We start from the raw sequence: 16,431 nt of genomic DNA, 5'->3' as shown, positions 1-16,431 counted from the left end.
GAAGAAAGGGAGGAAGGCAGGGAGGAAGAAAGGGAGGAAGGAAGGGAGGAAGAAAGGAAGGAAGGAAGGGAGGAAAGAAGGGAGGAGGGAAGGAAGAAAGGAGGGAAGGGGGAAGGAAGAAAGGAAGAAAGAAAGGGAGAAGACAAAATAAGGTAGGATAAAGTATAGTTATTAAAATAAATAATAATTATTAAGAGGAAAAATTTCTATTAAAAAAAAAACAGGTCGGTCTAACCCTAGGACAAATGGTGAAAGCAAAGCTATACAGACAAAATCTCACACAGCAGCACCTCTGCATGTAGGTCGTCCGAGGGTGCCTGCCCTTCGCTCAGACAGGACAGGGTTAAAGGAGCAGCTGACTCGGGGGCTCTGGCACAGGCCGGGGGGAGGGAGGGGCACGGATGCGGAGCGAGCCTGCGGCGGCAGAGGCCAGCATGACGCTGCAGCGGCCCGAGGCACGCTGCGCGTTCTCCCAGGGAAGCTGTCCCTGGATCCCGGGACCCCGGCAGTGGCGGGCTGCACGAGCTCCCGGGAGGGGCGGTGTGGAGAGTGACCTGTGCTCGCACACAGGCCTCTTGGTGGCGGCAGCAGCAACCCTAGCGTCCCACACCCGTCTCTGCTGTCTGCGCCGACAACCGCGGCTCGCGCCCTTTTCTGGAGCTCCTTTACGCGGTGCCCTTAATCCCGTCTCCTCGCGCCCCAGGAAGCAAAGAGGCAAGAAAAAGTCTCCTGTCTCTTTGGCAGCTCCGCGCCTGTTTCTGGAGCCTCTTTAAGCGGCGCGCTTAAACCCTCTCCTCGCGCACCAGGAAGCAAAGAGGGAAGAAAAGGTCTCTTGCCTCTTTGGCAGCTCCAGACTTCAACTGGACTCCCTCCCGGCTAGCCGTGGTGCACTAACCCCTCCAGGCTGTTTTCACTCTGCCAACTCCAGACCTTTCCCTGGGATCCGACTGAAGCCGAGGCTCAGCTCCCAGCCCCCGCCCGCCCCGGCGGGTGAGCAGACAAGCCTCTCGGGCTGGTGAGTGCCGGTTGGCACCAATCCTCTGTGCGGGAATCTCTCCGCTTTGCCCTCCGCACCCCTGTTGCTGCGCTCTCCTCCGCGGCTCCGGAGCTTCCCCCTCCTAGATTTTTTTTTTTTATGTATTTGTTGAGGAAGGTGAGCTCCACGTCCTCCTACTCTGTCTTCTTGATCCTCCCATGAAGTTCAAACTTTTAAGGTTTGTTTAAGATTTGATTTTTAATTAAACTAAATGAAAGTGGTCATTATAAAGGACTTCACTTAACATAAGAATTTACCTTGACATTTCTTTAAATAATTAGCTCTTTAAATGCATTTACAGTATGATTCAAATTTTTATGGACACGTTTTGGAGGTACATCTTTATTTAAATGAAGTATGCCTGTGTGAAGAGTTTCCTTAATAAAGTCATTCATTTGCAAATGTATATGGCCATATTGATGTATACTTGAGTTTTTAAATTTTATACAGAGTACTTTCATATACACATGAAAATATTTCTTCTAAATATTCACGTATCTATCTGAAGATATTCTGAAATTGAAGATAAGGTTTTATGATTGTGTTTGAATCCTTTTTCAGCTGACTCTATTAGTGACCCATTTTTCCCCCGGACTACACAGATACTATTGGAATATCAGCTAGGGAGATGGGTGCCTCGTCTTCGTGAACCAGGAGATTTATATGAGGTCTCTTCTTCTGGTCCGCTGAGCCCAACACGGTAGCCATACCACTGTGAGGTCATTGATGGAAAAAGTTCAATATATTGGTATGTTCTTAGCAGTTTTGGGGATTCAAACATTGGCAAACTTACTTTGCCACACTTGATTTCAATGAGAAGAATCATGGTATTAGAACAGTGTGTTCCAACAGAAATATAACATGCGCCTTGTATATAATTTAAAATTTTCTAGTAGTCACATTTAAAAAGGTAAAAAAAGGGACTTCCCGGTGGTCCAGTGGTAGAGAATCCACCTTCCAGTACAGGGGACGTGGGTTCAATCCCTGGTCGGGGAACTAAGATCCCACATGCCACAGGGCAACTAAGCCCTCACGTCACAACTACTGATCTTATGTGCCTCAACGAGAGAGCCCACGTACTGCAAACTACAGAGCCCACGCACCCTATAGCCCACGTGCCACAACTACAGAGCCCACGTGCCGTGGAGCCCCTGCGCCACAACTAGAGAGAGAACCCACATGCCACAACTAGAGAGAAGCCCACGTGCCTCAACAAAGATCCCACGTGCCACAACTGAGACCTGACACAGCCAAATAAATAAGTAAATAATAAATAAATAGAATTCATCCAGTAAAAAAAAAAGGGTGGGGGGGAGTGAAATTGATTTCAAAATATATTTTATTTAATCCAAATATAATCACAGCATTTTACATTTTTTTTAATATGATGTCTTCAAAATCTGCTCTGTATTTATACTTACATTTCAGTTCAATTCCAGTTTCTCTATATCCTTGCCAAAACTTGTCTTTTATTTTTTGGATAATAGCCATCCTAACAGGTGCAAGATGATGTCTCACTCTGGCTTTGATTTACATTTCCCTAAAGATGACTGATGTTAACAATGCAATCCATATCAAAATTCCAGTGGCATTTTTTTTACAGAAATAAAAAACAACTCTAAATTCAGATGGAACCACAAAAGGCCACAAATAGCCATATCAATCTTGAGAAAGAAGAACAAAGCTGGAGGCATTACACATTCTGATTTCAAAATATATTACAAAGCTACAGTAGCCAAAGCAGTATGGTACTGGCATAAAAACACACATATAGGCCTATAGAACAGAATAGAGAGCCCAGAAATAAATCCAGGCATATATGTCAACTGATATTTGACAGGAGTGCCAAGAATACACAACAGGGGAAAGACAGTCTGTAAAAATGTTGTTGAGAAAATTGGATGTCAACATGCAAAAGAATGAAATTGGAACCTTATACAAAACAATCAACTCAAAACAGATTAAAGACAAACTTAAGACCTGAAACTGTAATACTGCTAGAAATAAACAAGGGGGAAAGCTTCATGACATTGTTCTTGGCAATGATATCATGGATATGACACCAAAAGCCCAGGCAACAAAAGCAAAAAGAGACAAGTGGGACTACATCAAACTAAAAAGCTTCTGCATGCAAAGGAAGAAATCAAGATAGTGAAAAGGCAGCCTATAGAATGGGAAAAATATTTGCAAAACATATATTTGATAAGGGGTTAATCTCTAAAATATATAAAGAAAAGCAAAAAAACTAATAACCAGATTTAAAAATGGGCTAAGAACTTGAATAGACATTTCTCTAAAGAAAACATACAAATGAACAACAGGTATATTTACTGACTTTTTTTTTTTTTTTTTTTTTTTTTTTGATGGTACGCGGGCCTCTCACTGTTGTGGCCTCTCCTGTTGCGGAGCACAGGCTCCGACGCACAGGCTCAGCAGCCATGGCTCACGGGCCTAGCCGCTCCACGGCATGTGGGATCTTCCCAGACCGGGGCACGAACCCGTGTCCCCTGCATTGGCAGGTGGACTCTCAACCACTGCGCCACCAGGGAAGCCCTACTGACTTTTTTTATGTGACCTGTTTGATAAAATACTTTGCCCATTTTGTTGTCGGTTGTACTTTTTGTTTTCTTCTTGGTCTGTAAATGCTCTCTATATATTCAGGAGATTGGCTTACTATGTCATATACATTGCAAACTTTTTTTCTTAGTTTGTCATTTACCTTTTATCTTTGTCATTTAGAAATTTTTAATTTTTATGTAATCAGTGTATCTACTGTTTTTCTATGACTTCTGGGTTTTGAAATTCTCATGTTTCTCTTACACTTTTCAAGTTGTATCTTTTTGTGACTAAATTTTTATTCATCAGGAATCCATTTTGATGCAAGAAGCTCCCAATCTAGTTCTGTTAACGTCTAGCCAAGTGTGCCCACAAGATTAGTATGTAAATTATTTTTTTTCTACTGATTGGAAAAGCCACAATTATTATATACTAGACTCCTAGGTCTGATTTTGAATTCTATTCTATTCTATTAGCTTGTCTATTCATATAATGGCATGAAACCCTTTATTACTATAGCTTTAAAACTATAAGTTTTGTTATGATGACTTCGTTCCCCATCATTACTTTTTTCTTTTTTTTTTAATTCTCCAATTTCTTGGCTATTTTTGCCTTATTGTATTTATATATGGAATTTTTTAAGAGCTTTCCTAGGTGCCCCAAAATTAACATTGGTAACTTTATTGTGATCGCATTACATTTATAGATTAATTTAAGGAAGAGTAACATCTTTACAATATTGCATCTACCTATCCAAAAGCAAGGTATGTCTCACTGTTTATTCCATTCTAGTTTTCCTTTATCTCCCTTAATATAGTTTAAAATCTTTTTCCCACATGTTTTCTAAGTTGTATTGTTAGGTATTATTTTCTAATTTGTTTTGTAGAAGAAAGTTGTTTTGTGTATTAATTTTGAAACTACCTACCTATTGTTTCTAATTTTTGAATTATTATATATGTGCTAGATACACATCATCTAGTAGTAATGTAATTAAATCTCCTCATTTCCAATTGTCAATACCTCACTTTTTTTTTTCTTGACTGAATGCACTGACTGGTACTTTCAAAAAATATTTAATAATTTTACATCCATCTTATTCCTAGTTTTAATGGGAATGCTTTTAGTGTTTTTCCACTAAGCAAACTATAAGCTTCTAGTTTGAAATAAATTTGCTTTTAATCCTATCAAGGAAGTGTCCATTTATTCTTATATTAAGAAAATTTACCAGGAATAATTACTACATTTTATTAAATGGTTTTTCAACGTCTCTGGGGAGAAAGGATCATAATATTCTCATTTGGTACATTGCTTTGGTGAATTATGCTAGTATATTCCTTAAGTCAATATTATTGGAATAAACTAGTTAATCATTATGTGTTATTTTTAGTGTGTTGCTGAATTCTGTTTGCTAATATTTTACACAGTATTTTTGCTTTAATATTCATAGATAAGATACATTTGTAATTTTGTATCTTTTATACTTTGAAAGGTTTTGTTATAAACATTTCTTAAAGTCCTTTCCCTATGTTCTAGAACAATTTGAATAATACTGCAATTAACTGTTCTTTTAAGTTTGATAGAATTTCCTTAAAGCTATATGGACATAATTGTTATTGCTGTTTTAGAGTTACAAAGAATATTTTTATTATACAACTTATGTTTCTTCTTTGTTAGTTTAGGTTTTCTACCTATTCTAGGGACAGTTTTGGTTATTTGTATTTTCCTAGAAAAATAATGCTTTTCATGGAGAGTTTTTCATTTATTTACATAGATTTAGGCAATTCTCTTATAATTGTTATAATTTCCTTTGAACCTGAGATTTTTTTCTCTGTTCTCATATTTTAAGTATTTGTGCATTCTTATTTTCTTCTCCCTGATTATATTAGTAGGATTTATCTTGTTTTGTCAAAGAGTCAATGTTTGAATACATTTACTCTGTTGTGCTGTTTTCTAATTCATTAATTTATGATTATTATAATTATCTCAGAATTATTGATAAAATAGTAATAAATTATGTTGATGTATCTAATTGTGGCATACCATTAAGGGAAGTTTTAACTACCAGTCTTTAACTTAAAAGGTTAATGCTATTTAGCTTCTTAATGAATTTATAGTACTGGTGCAGATCATTTTTCTAAGTATTTTAGTGGTACTAGTTCAAGGACGATAGGTATAAAACTATAATTTGACCCACAAATTTTCTGAACATTGTCTGTAGTACAGACAAGACCTGGTCTTTTATAGTACTGGTGCAGATCATTTTTCTAAGTATTTTAGTGGTACTAGTTCAAGGACGATAGGTATAAAACTATAATTTGACCCACAAATTTTCTGAACATTGTCTGTAGTACAGACAAGACCTGGTCTTGTTGATATGAGAGTTATTTGATTTAGGCATCCTGGGATTGCATCTGTCTTTAGGCCTAGTGAAGGCATGGCTCATGAGTGCAAAACATCTTCTGAGGAGATTAGTATTCGGATTGTTATTTCTATGGGTAATACTACTTGGTTATTTACTTCTAATAGTCATAATTCTCCTGGCTTTAGGTCTGATGTTGGGATTATGTAGGAGTCAAAGTTTAAATCCTCATAGTCTGTATATTCTTAGATTAATTATCACTGATATCCTATAGTTTATACGGTAAGAGAAGGATTATTAATTTCATCTATCATGTAAAGAATTCATAATGATGGCAGGGCAGTAAGAATTAGGATAATGGCTGGTAAGTTTGTCGGGATAGTTTCTACTTATTGTGCTTCTGTTGTACATGTTAGTTTAGTTGTTAATATTAGTGAAATAATATAGAGGACCAAGGAGCTGATTAAAAACACAATTATCAATGTGTGATCATGAAAATGTAGTAATTCTTCTATAATGGGTGATGTTGCATCTTGAAAACCTAATTGGAGAGGATATGCCATGGAGATATATAGGACTTTCACCTATAATTTAACTCTGACAAAGTTATGGAAAATTTTACTAATATCTCATTTATTGAGAAAGACATAATGATTATGATGTTGACTTGAAACCAGTAGAAGAGGATTTGATTCCTTCCTTAGCTATTTTGAGTTAACATAAGTGGGCTCTTTGAATGTGTGATATGGTAGACATCCGTTTAGTCATTCTAGTTAGCTCTACTGTTAAGACTTCTCATTTTGATGCAAATGCCTCTCAAATTATGAAAATTAATATTACTGCTGTTAGTGAAATGGATGAGCTTATTGATGAGATAGTGTTTCATGTTGTGTATGCATCTAGGTATATTGTTGTGGTATTCCAGATAGACCTAGGAAATGTTGTGGGAAGGTTATATTTACACCTACAAATATAGTTACGAAGTGAATATTTACTCATGTTGAGTTGAGTGTATAGCCTAAGAATAGTGGGAATCAATGTACAAAGCCTCCCATAATAGCGAATACAGCTCCTATTGATAATACTTAGTGGAAGTGTGCAACCATGTAATCTGTATCATGAAGGACAATGTCTAGTGATGAGTTAGCTAGGACAATTCCTGTTAGTCCACCTACTGTAAAAAGGAAGATGAAGCCTAGGGTTCATATTATGGCTGGAGATCATTTGATGGAAGTGTGTGACTACATAATATGCATCGTGAAGGACAATGTCTAGTGATGAGTTAGCTAGGACAATTCCTGTTAATTCAGCTACTGCAAAAAGGAAAATGAAGCCTAGGGCTCATATTATGGTGGGAGATCATTTGATATTACCTCCATGAAGGGTTGCTAGTCAACTAAATACTTTTACTCCTGTTGGAATAGCAATAATTATAGTGGCTGATGTAAAATATGCTCATGTTTCAACATCTGTATTTACTGTAAACATGTGGTGAGCTCATACGATGAATCCTAAGTCCAATTGATACAGCTCATAGTATACCTATGTACCCAAAAACCTCTTTTTTCCTGAGCAATAAGTTACAATATGTGAGATTATTCCAAATCCAAGTAAAATTAGAATATAGACCTCAGGGTGTCTGAAGAATCAGAATAGGTGCTGATATAAGGTTTGATCTCCCCCTCCCGCAGGGTCAAAAAAGGTTGTGTTTAGGTTTCGGTCTGTTAATAGCATAGTAATTCCAGCTACTAGTACAGGTGATGATAGTAGCAGTAGCACAGCTGTAATTAAAACTGATCATACAAATAATGGTGTTTGATATTGGGATATAGCATATGGTTTTATGTTAAAAATTGTAATAAAATTAATAGCATCTAAAATTGAGACAACAGCTGCTAAATGTAGGGAAAAGATAGTAAGGTCTACTGAAGCTCCAGCATGGGCTAAGTTTCTGGCTAAAGCCTGTACCAGCACTGGCTTCAACTATAGTAGGAAAGAGGGTGGAAGTAATCAGAAGCTTATATGATTTATATGGGGAAAGGCTATATCGGGTGCCCCGATCATTAGTGGAACTAGTCAGTTCCCGAAGCCTCCAATTATAATGGGCATAACTATAAAGAAAATTATTACAAATGTGTGGGCTGTTACAACTACATTGTAAATCTGATCGTCTTCAAGCAGTATTCCAGGTTGACCTAGTTCAGCATGAATTAGTAGGCTTAAGGTAGTGCCCACTATCTCAGCCCAAGCACTGAGTAGTAGATATAAAGTACCAATGTCTTTATGGTTAGTTGAGAATAGTCTGTGGTTTATGAACATAGGTTAAATGGCTAAGTATTAGACTGTAAATCTAAAGACGGGGGTTGAGTCCTCTTTTTGCCAAGTCCTGTGGTGAATTTTACATATTGAATTGCAAATTCAAAGAAGCAGCTTCAATTCTGCCAGGGCTTCTCCCACTTTTTTTTTTTTTCCTGGTGGTAGGAGAAGTAGATTGAAGCAAGTTGACCAGGGTATTTAGCTGTTAACTAAGTTTCTTGGGAAGTGTAATCCCACCAATCTAGTGAGAATTTAGCTTAAAGTGTTCAATTTGCATTCAGTTGATGCAAGATATAGTCTTGCGGTCCTTATTAAGCAGGAATTAAGTAAATTAAACTTTCATAGGGCTTTGAAGGCTCCTGGTCTGTGTAACCTAAATTCCTAATCCATTACTCAAAGTATTGGTGTAAGGGGTAGGAGTATTATGGATATGACAATTATTGTTGGTAGGAAAATTGTTCTGCAAAATCAAATTGTTTTATTTTTATATTATTTATGGAGGGAAATATAGTTAGTGCTGTAGTGTATGTGAGTCATATGTAGGAGTATAGGTTGAGTAGTGCTGTAATAGCTATTAGTTTAGGTAAAATAATGTTGTTGTTTTTTGTTATTTCTTAAATGATTATTCACTTTGGCATAAATCCTGATAGTGGTGGGAGGCCTCCCATTGATAACAGGGTGATGGGGATGAGGGTTGTAATAATGGATTTTTTTTTTTTTTTTTTCGGTACGCGGGCCTCTGACTGTTGTGACCTCTCCCATTGCGGAGCACAGGCTCCGGATGCGCAGGCTCAGTGGCCATGGCTCACGGGCCCAGCCGCTCCGCGGTATGTGGGATCTTCCTGCACCAGGGCACGAACCCGTGTCCCCCGCATCGGCAGGTGGACTCTCAACCACTGTGCCACCAGGGAAGCCCAATAATGGATATTTTGTTTCATATGTGTGATAGCGATAGTATAGTGGTAGCTGAGCTGTAATATGTTATTGTAATATAAATTAGAAAGTATAGGGTTGTTATAGTTGGGTTTTACAGTATAATGGCTGATAGTCGTCCTATGTGAGCAACTGATGAGTAAGCTATAATATTTTGTAGTTGGGTTTGGTTTAATCCACCTCACCCCCCAATTATGGATAGTATGGATATAGATAATACTTGGTTTAGGCTGATGGATGGTGAGATTTGGTATAATACTGACAGGGATGCAAGTTTTTGTCATGTTAGTAAGATTAAGCCTGCTATTAGTGAGATGCCTTGTGTAACTTCAGGTACTCAGAAGTGGAATGGAGATAGTCCTAGTTTTATGGTTAGGGCTATGGTTATTACTGTCAATGCTGTTGGATTAAAGATTTTTGTAATGGTTCATTGGCCGGAATATAACAGGTTAATGATAATGGCTATTATAAGTAATATTGATGTGGTAGCTTGTGTTAGGAAATATTTAGTGGATGCTTCTAGAGCTCGTGAGTTAAATTTTTTTATTATAATGGGAATAATGGCTAGTATATTTATTTCAAAATCAATTCAGATTAATAGTCCGAGGGAGCTGGTTATTACAGTTATGGTTCCTGAGATAATAATGGTTGTTAGGATGATGATAAAGATGATGGCATTTTTTAGTATGGGAAGGGTATAAACCAACATTTTTTGGGTAAGGGCCCAATAGCTTATTTAGCTGATCTTACTATAGGATATGGTGTAATGTGGTAGCACGAATTTTGAATTCTTAATCATCAATTCCTATGATTCTAGAAATAAGATGATTTAAACCTCTATTATTTACTCTATCAAAGTAACTCTTTTATCAGACATATTTCTTGATGGATGCTTGATATTGTAATAGGTAATGAGGCGTGTCATATGCATAGGGCTGGCGTTAGTGCTAGGAAGTTTTTTCAAAGTAAATGTATTAATTCATCGTATCAAAATCAAGGACAGGATGCTCAAATTCATAGGAAAGAGATTGTTAGTAACAGTGTTTCGATGATAAAGTTGGTTGTGTATAACTCTGATATATAGGGGTTATAGAATGCTCCTAGAAATAGTATTGTTGTGAAAATGTTTATTATGATAATGTTGGCGTATTCTGCTAAGAAATGGAGGATGTAGCTGGTCGTAGTGATTCTTTACTGAGTAACTTGACTACATCAGCAATGGGTTGTATTAGACCATGTGGTCCTACAGTATTTGGCCCTTTTCGAAGTTGCATATAACCTAAAATTTTTTGTTCAATTAATGTTAGGAATGCTACAGCTAAAAGAATGGGGATAATAAGTGTTAAGATATTAATTATAAACATTTTGTTGGGGAGAGGATTTGAACCTTTGGTTGTAAAGGTTTAAGTTTTACGCAATTTCTGCGCTCTGCCACCTTAACAAACCCTAGTCTTGGGTAGATGTTTTGTATCTGTTAATTAAGTTGAGATTATATCATTAATTAGTTTTAAGGCACTTTTTAAAGTGGGCCTTATTTCTCTTGTCCTTTCGTACTGGGAGAAATGTGTAATAGATGGAAACCGACCTGGATTACTCTGGTCTGAACTCAGATCGCGTAGGACTTTGATCGTTGAACAAATGAACCTTTAATAGCAGTTACATCATTGGGGTGTCCTGATCCAACATCGAGGTCGTAAACCCTATTGTCAGTATGAACTCTAGAATAGGATTGTGCTGTTATCCCTAGGGTAGCTTGTTCCATTGATCAGCTTTTTGGATCAATAAGTGATAATATGTTTTGACTGGTAAGTCTAGACTTTAATTACTCGGAGGCTTTTTTGTTCTCCGAGGTCACCCCAACCAAGTTGTCAACCCATATAAAGTTTTGTTATCCCTTGATGGTTTAGTTATTTTGGGGGGGGGGGTTGATAAATTAAAGCTCCATTGGGTCTTCTCGTCTTATTTTGTTATTCCCGCCTCTTCATGGGAAGGTCAGTTTCACTGATTGAAACTAAGAGACAGTAAAACCCTTGTGTGGCCATTCATACAAGTCCTTATTTACAGAACAAAGGTTTATGCTACCTTTGGTCAGGATACTGGGCTATTTAACAGTTGTCACTGGGCAGGCAGTGCCTCTAATACTTGTTATGCTAGAGGTGATGTTTTTGGTAAATAGGCGGGGTTTATGTTTGCTGAGTCCCTTTTACTTTTTTTTAATCTTTCTTTGGGTGCATGGCTGTTGGATTAATAGTGTGTTTAATAAATAGTTTAACGTCGAGTTGTATTTATTTACTGTTAATTATTAGTATTAGTTACTGATGTAAACTTATGCAAGGAGAAATACTTCTTGTTACTCATATTAACATTATCGCCTCTACTGGTTAATAGATTAGTCCAGTATAAATCTATGAGTTGATTTGCTTGTTATTGGTATTAAGGTAAAATTATTGTTGAGCTTGAACGCTTTCTTAATTGGTGGCTGCTTTTAAGCCAGCTATGGTGTTGCTTATTTTTACCCTCTAGATAAGGTTGTACCCACTTCTAAAAAGCTGTACCTTTTTAGACTAACATTTAAAAATACATTAAAATTTATAAAAGGTTTCTGGTGAGTTTTAAAGTTGAACTGAAATTCTTTTCCTGGACAACCAGCTATCACTAGGCTCATTAGGCTTCTCACCTCTACTTATGAATCTCCTCACTATTTTGCTACACAGATGAGTTTGTTCTAATAAACTGTTCATAAGCAGCTCCTCTGGTTTGGTGATATTTAACTTAAGTTCTCTTTGTTAAATGTTCGCTAGTTAAATCATTATGTGAAAGGTACAAGGGGTAAACTTAGCTTTTTGTTACTTTTAATGCTTCTTTCATTATTCCCTTATGGTACTTTCTCTGTAGCGCCAGGGATATTTTAAATTTCTATCTCCTATAATTTGAATGTTGAGAGAATGTTTTATTTAGTTTGCTTGTACTAGTAGAATGGGAAGGGGTGTTGGGCTAGATTTATTTCAAAGTATTCATAAATTATGAAATCTACTAGGTGAAAACTAGGTGCTTTTTTTAAGCTATGCTTTGATTTATTCAAGCACACTTTCCAGTATGCTTACCTTGTTACAATTTGTCTCCTCTCATATGATTAGTATTTGCTAATAGATTATAGGAAATTATTATAATACTTGAGGAGGGTGACGGGTGGTGTGTGCGTGCTTCATGGTCTTAATCAATTAAGCACTATTCTTAATTTACTACTAAATCCTCCTTTGGTGTTTAGTTTTCATAAACTAAAACTAAAATGTGGTGAAAATATATTCTTGAAGTAGAAAATGTAGCCCATTTCTTCCCATCCCATAGGTTACACCTTGACCTAACGTGTTTATGTATAATAATTATGCTTACTTTTACTCCTTTTTAGGGTTTGCTGAAGATGGTGGTATATAGACTGAATTAGCAAGAGTTGGTGAGGTTTATCAGGGTTTATCGATTATAGAACAGGCTCCTCTAGAGGGGTGTGAAGGACCTCCAAGTCCTTTGAGTTTTAAGCTGCTGCTAGTAGTACTCTGACGAATAATTTTGTTCTTGTAATTATTTGGGTTTAGGGCTAAGCATAGTGGGGTATCTAATCCCAGTTTGGGTCAGGAAATACTAAAGTCACTTTCGTAGTCTACTTTTATTTTAGTTACGGCTTTTTATGACTTAATTAAAACTTTATTTTATGTAACTCTTTAACACGCTTTACACCATATTTTTATTAATTTGGGTTAATGGTATGACCGAGGTGGCTGGCACGAAATTTACCAACCCTTGTTGGTATAACTTAGTCGAACTTTTGTTTACGGCTTAATTTTTATCACTCCTGCTTCCCGTGGGGGTGTGGTTAAGCAAGGCGTTATGAGCTACTAATGTTAATGTGCTTGATGCCTTCTCCTTTTAATCTTAATGATTTAGAGGGCATTCTCACTGGGGTGTGGATGCTTACATGTGTAATTTTATTAAAAACTAATAGAAAGGCTGGGACCAAACCTATGTGTTTGTGGAGTTAGTAAACTCATCTAGGCATTTTCAGTGCCTTGCTTTAAGGTTTTAAGCTACATTAACAAGTTGTTTTCACATATTGAAGTAACATGTATATAGTTGTTTTATGTGATTTATGTTAGATTTAGTGTTAAAATTTTGATTAAAGTGGTCGGTAGATCTAGGGAGATGTCTGTCTATATAAATGGTGAATAAGTAGTTTATTGGTACGACTGGGGTTTATTTTCTAGGTCTGTCTAATCTTAGGCATTAAGTTGTCCATGTTATTGGGTAGATGGCTAAGTTCTACGTACTTAGGTGTTTTTGCCTTGTTTTGGGGGCTTGACAGGGCATTATAGGGATGCAGAGCATGGGATTTAGTGGGGGGTAAAGGGGGTTTGTTAAACAGGTCCTTTACCTGTTCATATGCATATGTGTGTACATGTATGTGTGTCTGCAATTATGTCCTGTAACCACTGACTGAATAACACCTTATGGTTGATGATGTTGGTAAATAATATTCAATTAAAGTCCAGCTACAATTTATTTTACTGTGTTAAGGCCTCAGACGGCCATAGCTGAGTCATAGCATCCCTTAAAAATTAAAAAGTATCTAATGCATGAAATCACAGTTATGTGTGAGCATGGGCTGATTAGTCATTAGTCCATCAAGATGTCTTATTCAGGAGGAAAGAGTGAGTGATTTTAGGTGAGATGGTCCTGAAGTAAGAACCAGATGTCTGATAAAGTTCATTAATAGAAACTCCCACAAATTATGGGCCCAAAGCAAGAAGAGGGACACCTCTTTCAATTTATTTCAAAGTAAATTGTAGACATTCTTACATTTCTCCTCTAAAGTTCAGTCTTTGTTTGTGATTCTTTTTCTATTTTGAGGTAAATTCTACATTAAATGAAATGCACAAATCTAAGTGTATCAGTCAGTGAATTTTAGCAAATGCATACATCTGTGTAATCCAAACCCCTACCACAATATACAACATTATCATTATAATCACTCAGAAAACTTAAATACTTAGGTGTAAATTTAACAAAACATCTACAAGACTTGAATGCTTAAAACTACACAATGCTTTGAAAGGAATCAAATTGTTTTTAATGCTGTTATTACCCACAGAGAACTGACACACTTATAGAGATGCCATATAAATAATCTAAGTTAGTGAATAAAAAGTGGAAAATTTAATGCCAAGGGAATGTTATTGGAAGAAGGAAGGTGCTAATTTTAGTGCAGTTCCTATAGGAAAAGCAGAACAAATGTTTGATTCTTCCCCTTTATTTATAAATTTTCAGACTTTGAGTAAGTGCCCCTGTATTGTTTGCAGATAGAGTATCATTTTGCACTAATAGATTTGTTTATATTTGACGTGTTCCAATCAGTTTCAGTCATTCTTCTAATACTCTTATAATGCCTAGAACTACCAAACATCTATACCACCTTCATGCCAACATTCTGCTTATAATTAGAACTATTTCTACCATTCCAATAAGATAATAAAGTAAAAGTAACAGTTGAAATCTTAAAATACCACCAAAACATTCTGTAAATTAAAATAATTTATTATTTTTTGTAGTAGCCATGGCTCTGACAGTTCAGAATCCAGTGACTCTCAGACTGATCTTCTCAAGTTAAGTTCTCAGGTAAGACTGAAAATTTCTGCCTATGATATGGATATGCCAAATAGGTACTCTTCTTATGACTAACAATCAGGCAAAAAAAATGTTTGCAGTTGTATAATTATTGTATATCATAATTGTTATTTTCCTACTATGTACCATATCCTTAAATCATAGAATTTTCTAACCTTAGGGTTTTTTAATACTCTTGCTTATTGATGAGAACAGTTAAGATCCAGAGAGATTAAATTACGTTTCAAAAGCCACACCGCTTATTAATGAGAGTTGGTAGCATAACATACGTCACCTGACTGCTAGTCCTATATTCATTCATTCATTCATTCATTCATTCATTTAACAACTACATACTGAGCTCCAACTATGTGCTTGGGAATAGAGCAGTGAACAAAACAAGACAAAAATCCCTCCCTCTGTAACTTATATTCTAGTTGGTAAGTAAAATATATGATGTGTTAGATGATCAGAAGTGCCCAAGGAGGAGATAAGAGCAGGAGGATTAGGGAGTTTAAGTGGTATTAGTACTGATTGTTTGTGCCCCCGCCCCAACCCTGACCTCCAACGTGATGGTGTTAGGAGGTGACTAAGACAAGCTAAGACAGTACTCTATTGGTACATGTTAGAAAATGCTGATATTGCCATGAAAGGACTTCTGCAGGTGATTGTGGAGAGAGCTCAGAAAGAAAGGAAGAGAGCGGGAGAGTAAGTGTCCATCTTTTTAGACAATACGTAAGTAATCGTGTACAGATAAGGTCTCAGAAACGAAGAACACGTTACTGGACAACGGACAAAATGAAGTCCTTGCTATAAAATGGTAAAGAACTTGGCTGAATTGTGTTTGTGTTCTAGTGTTTTGTGCAAGGTAGAACTTGTGAGTGATAAAATTATATATTTAGCTGAGGAGATATCTAAGCAAAGTGTTGAAGGAGTGGCTTGGTTCCTCCTGACTGCATACAGTTAAATGCAAGAAGAGATAAATGAACTGAAGAAGGAATTGTTAAGCAAAAAGGACCCAGAACATTGAAGTTTGGAAAATTCTCAGCCCATCCATAATCCAAAGAATGAGAATGTACGTTCAGAATAGAACAGTAAGTGTGTGGAGGACCAACCATTTGATAAGGAGATGAGTGTGGGTATGAACCGTGGAACTAATCAGCCACCCCAGCAGGAAAACTGCCAGTCTGAACTGAAGGGGAGAGCCACAATTTTTAAATGTTACACTCCATTTATAGTTATTATAAAATATTGGCTATATTCCCCATGTTGTACAGTTATCCTTGTAGCTTATTTTATACATAATAGTTTGTACCTCTTAATTCCCCACCCCTGTATTGCCCCTCCCCCTTCCCACTGGTAACCACTAGTTTGTTCTCTGTATCTGTGAGTGTGCTTCTCTTTTGTCATATTCACTAGTTTGTTGTATTTTTTAGATTTCACATATAAGTGATATCATTATTTGTTTTTCTCTTTCTGACTTATTTCACTTATCATAATACCCTTCAAGTCCATCCATGTTGCTGCAAATGGCAAAATTTCATTCTTTTTTTTGGCTGAGTAGTATTCCATTGTG

At 36.6% G+C, this 16,431-nt stretch overlaps 2 protein-coding genes across 2 annotated transcripts in view; both read left to right on the top strand.

Moving 5' to 3' along the window:
* The window catches only part of AGBL3 (AGBL carboxypeptidase 3), a 25,336-nt gene extending 19,525 nt beyond the window's left edge, over window positions 1-5,811 (top strand). The window contains 1 exon segment of the mRNA XM_070827447.1: window positions 1,598-5,811. Coding sequence (XP_070683548.1) covers window positions 1,598-1,896 — 299 coding nt within the window. The 3' untranslated portion in view covers window positions 1,897-5,811.
* LOC102984446 (cytosolic carboxypeptidase 3) overlaps window positions 1-16,431 on the top strand; it is a 96,095-nt gene that overhangs the window by 18,223 nt on the left and 61,441 nt on the right. Inside the window, 1 exon segment of the mRNA XM_024128182.3 lies at window positions 14,801-14,867. The gene's annotated coding sequence lies outside the window, so the exon portion shown is untranslated.

The sequence above is a fragment of the Physeter macrocephalus genome, chromosome 5, assembly GCF_002837175.3.
Source record: "Physeter macrocephalus isolate SW-GA chromosome 5, ASM283717v5, whole genome shotgun sequence".
Lineage (NCBI taxonomy): Eukaryota > Metazoa > Chordata > Mammalia > Artiodactyla > Physeteridae > Physeter > Physeter macrocephalus.
This window is presented reverse-complemented; position numbering and strand designations above follow the sequence as displayed.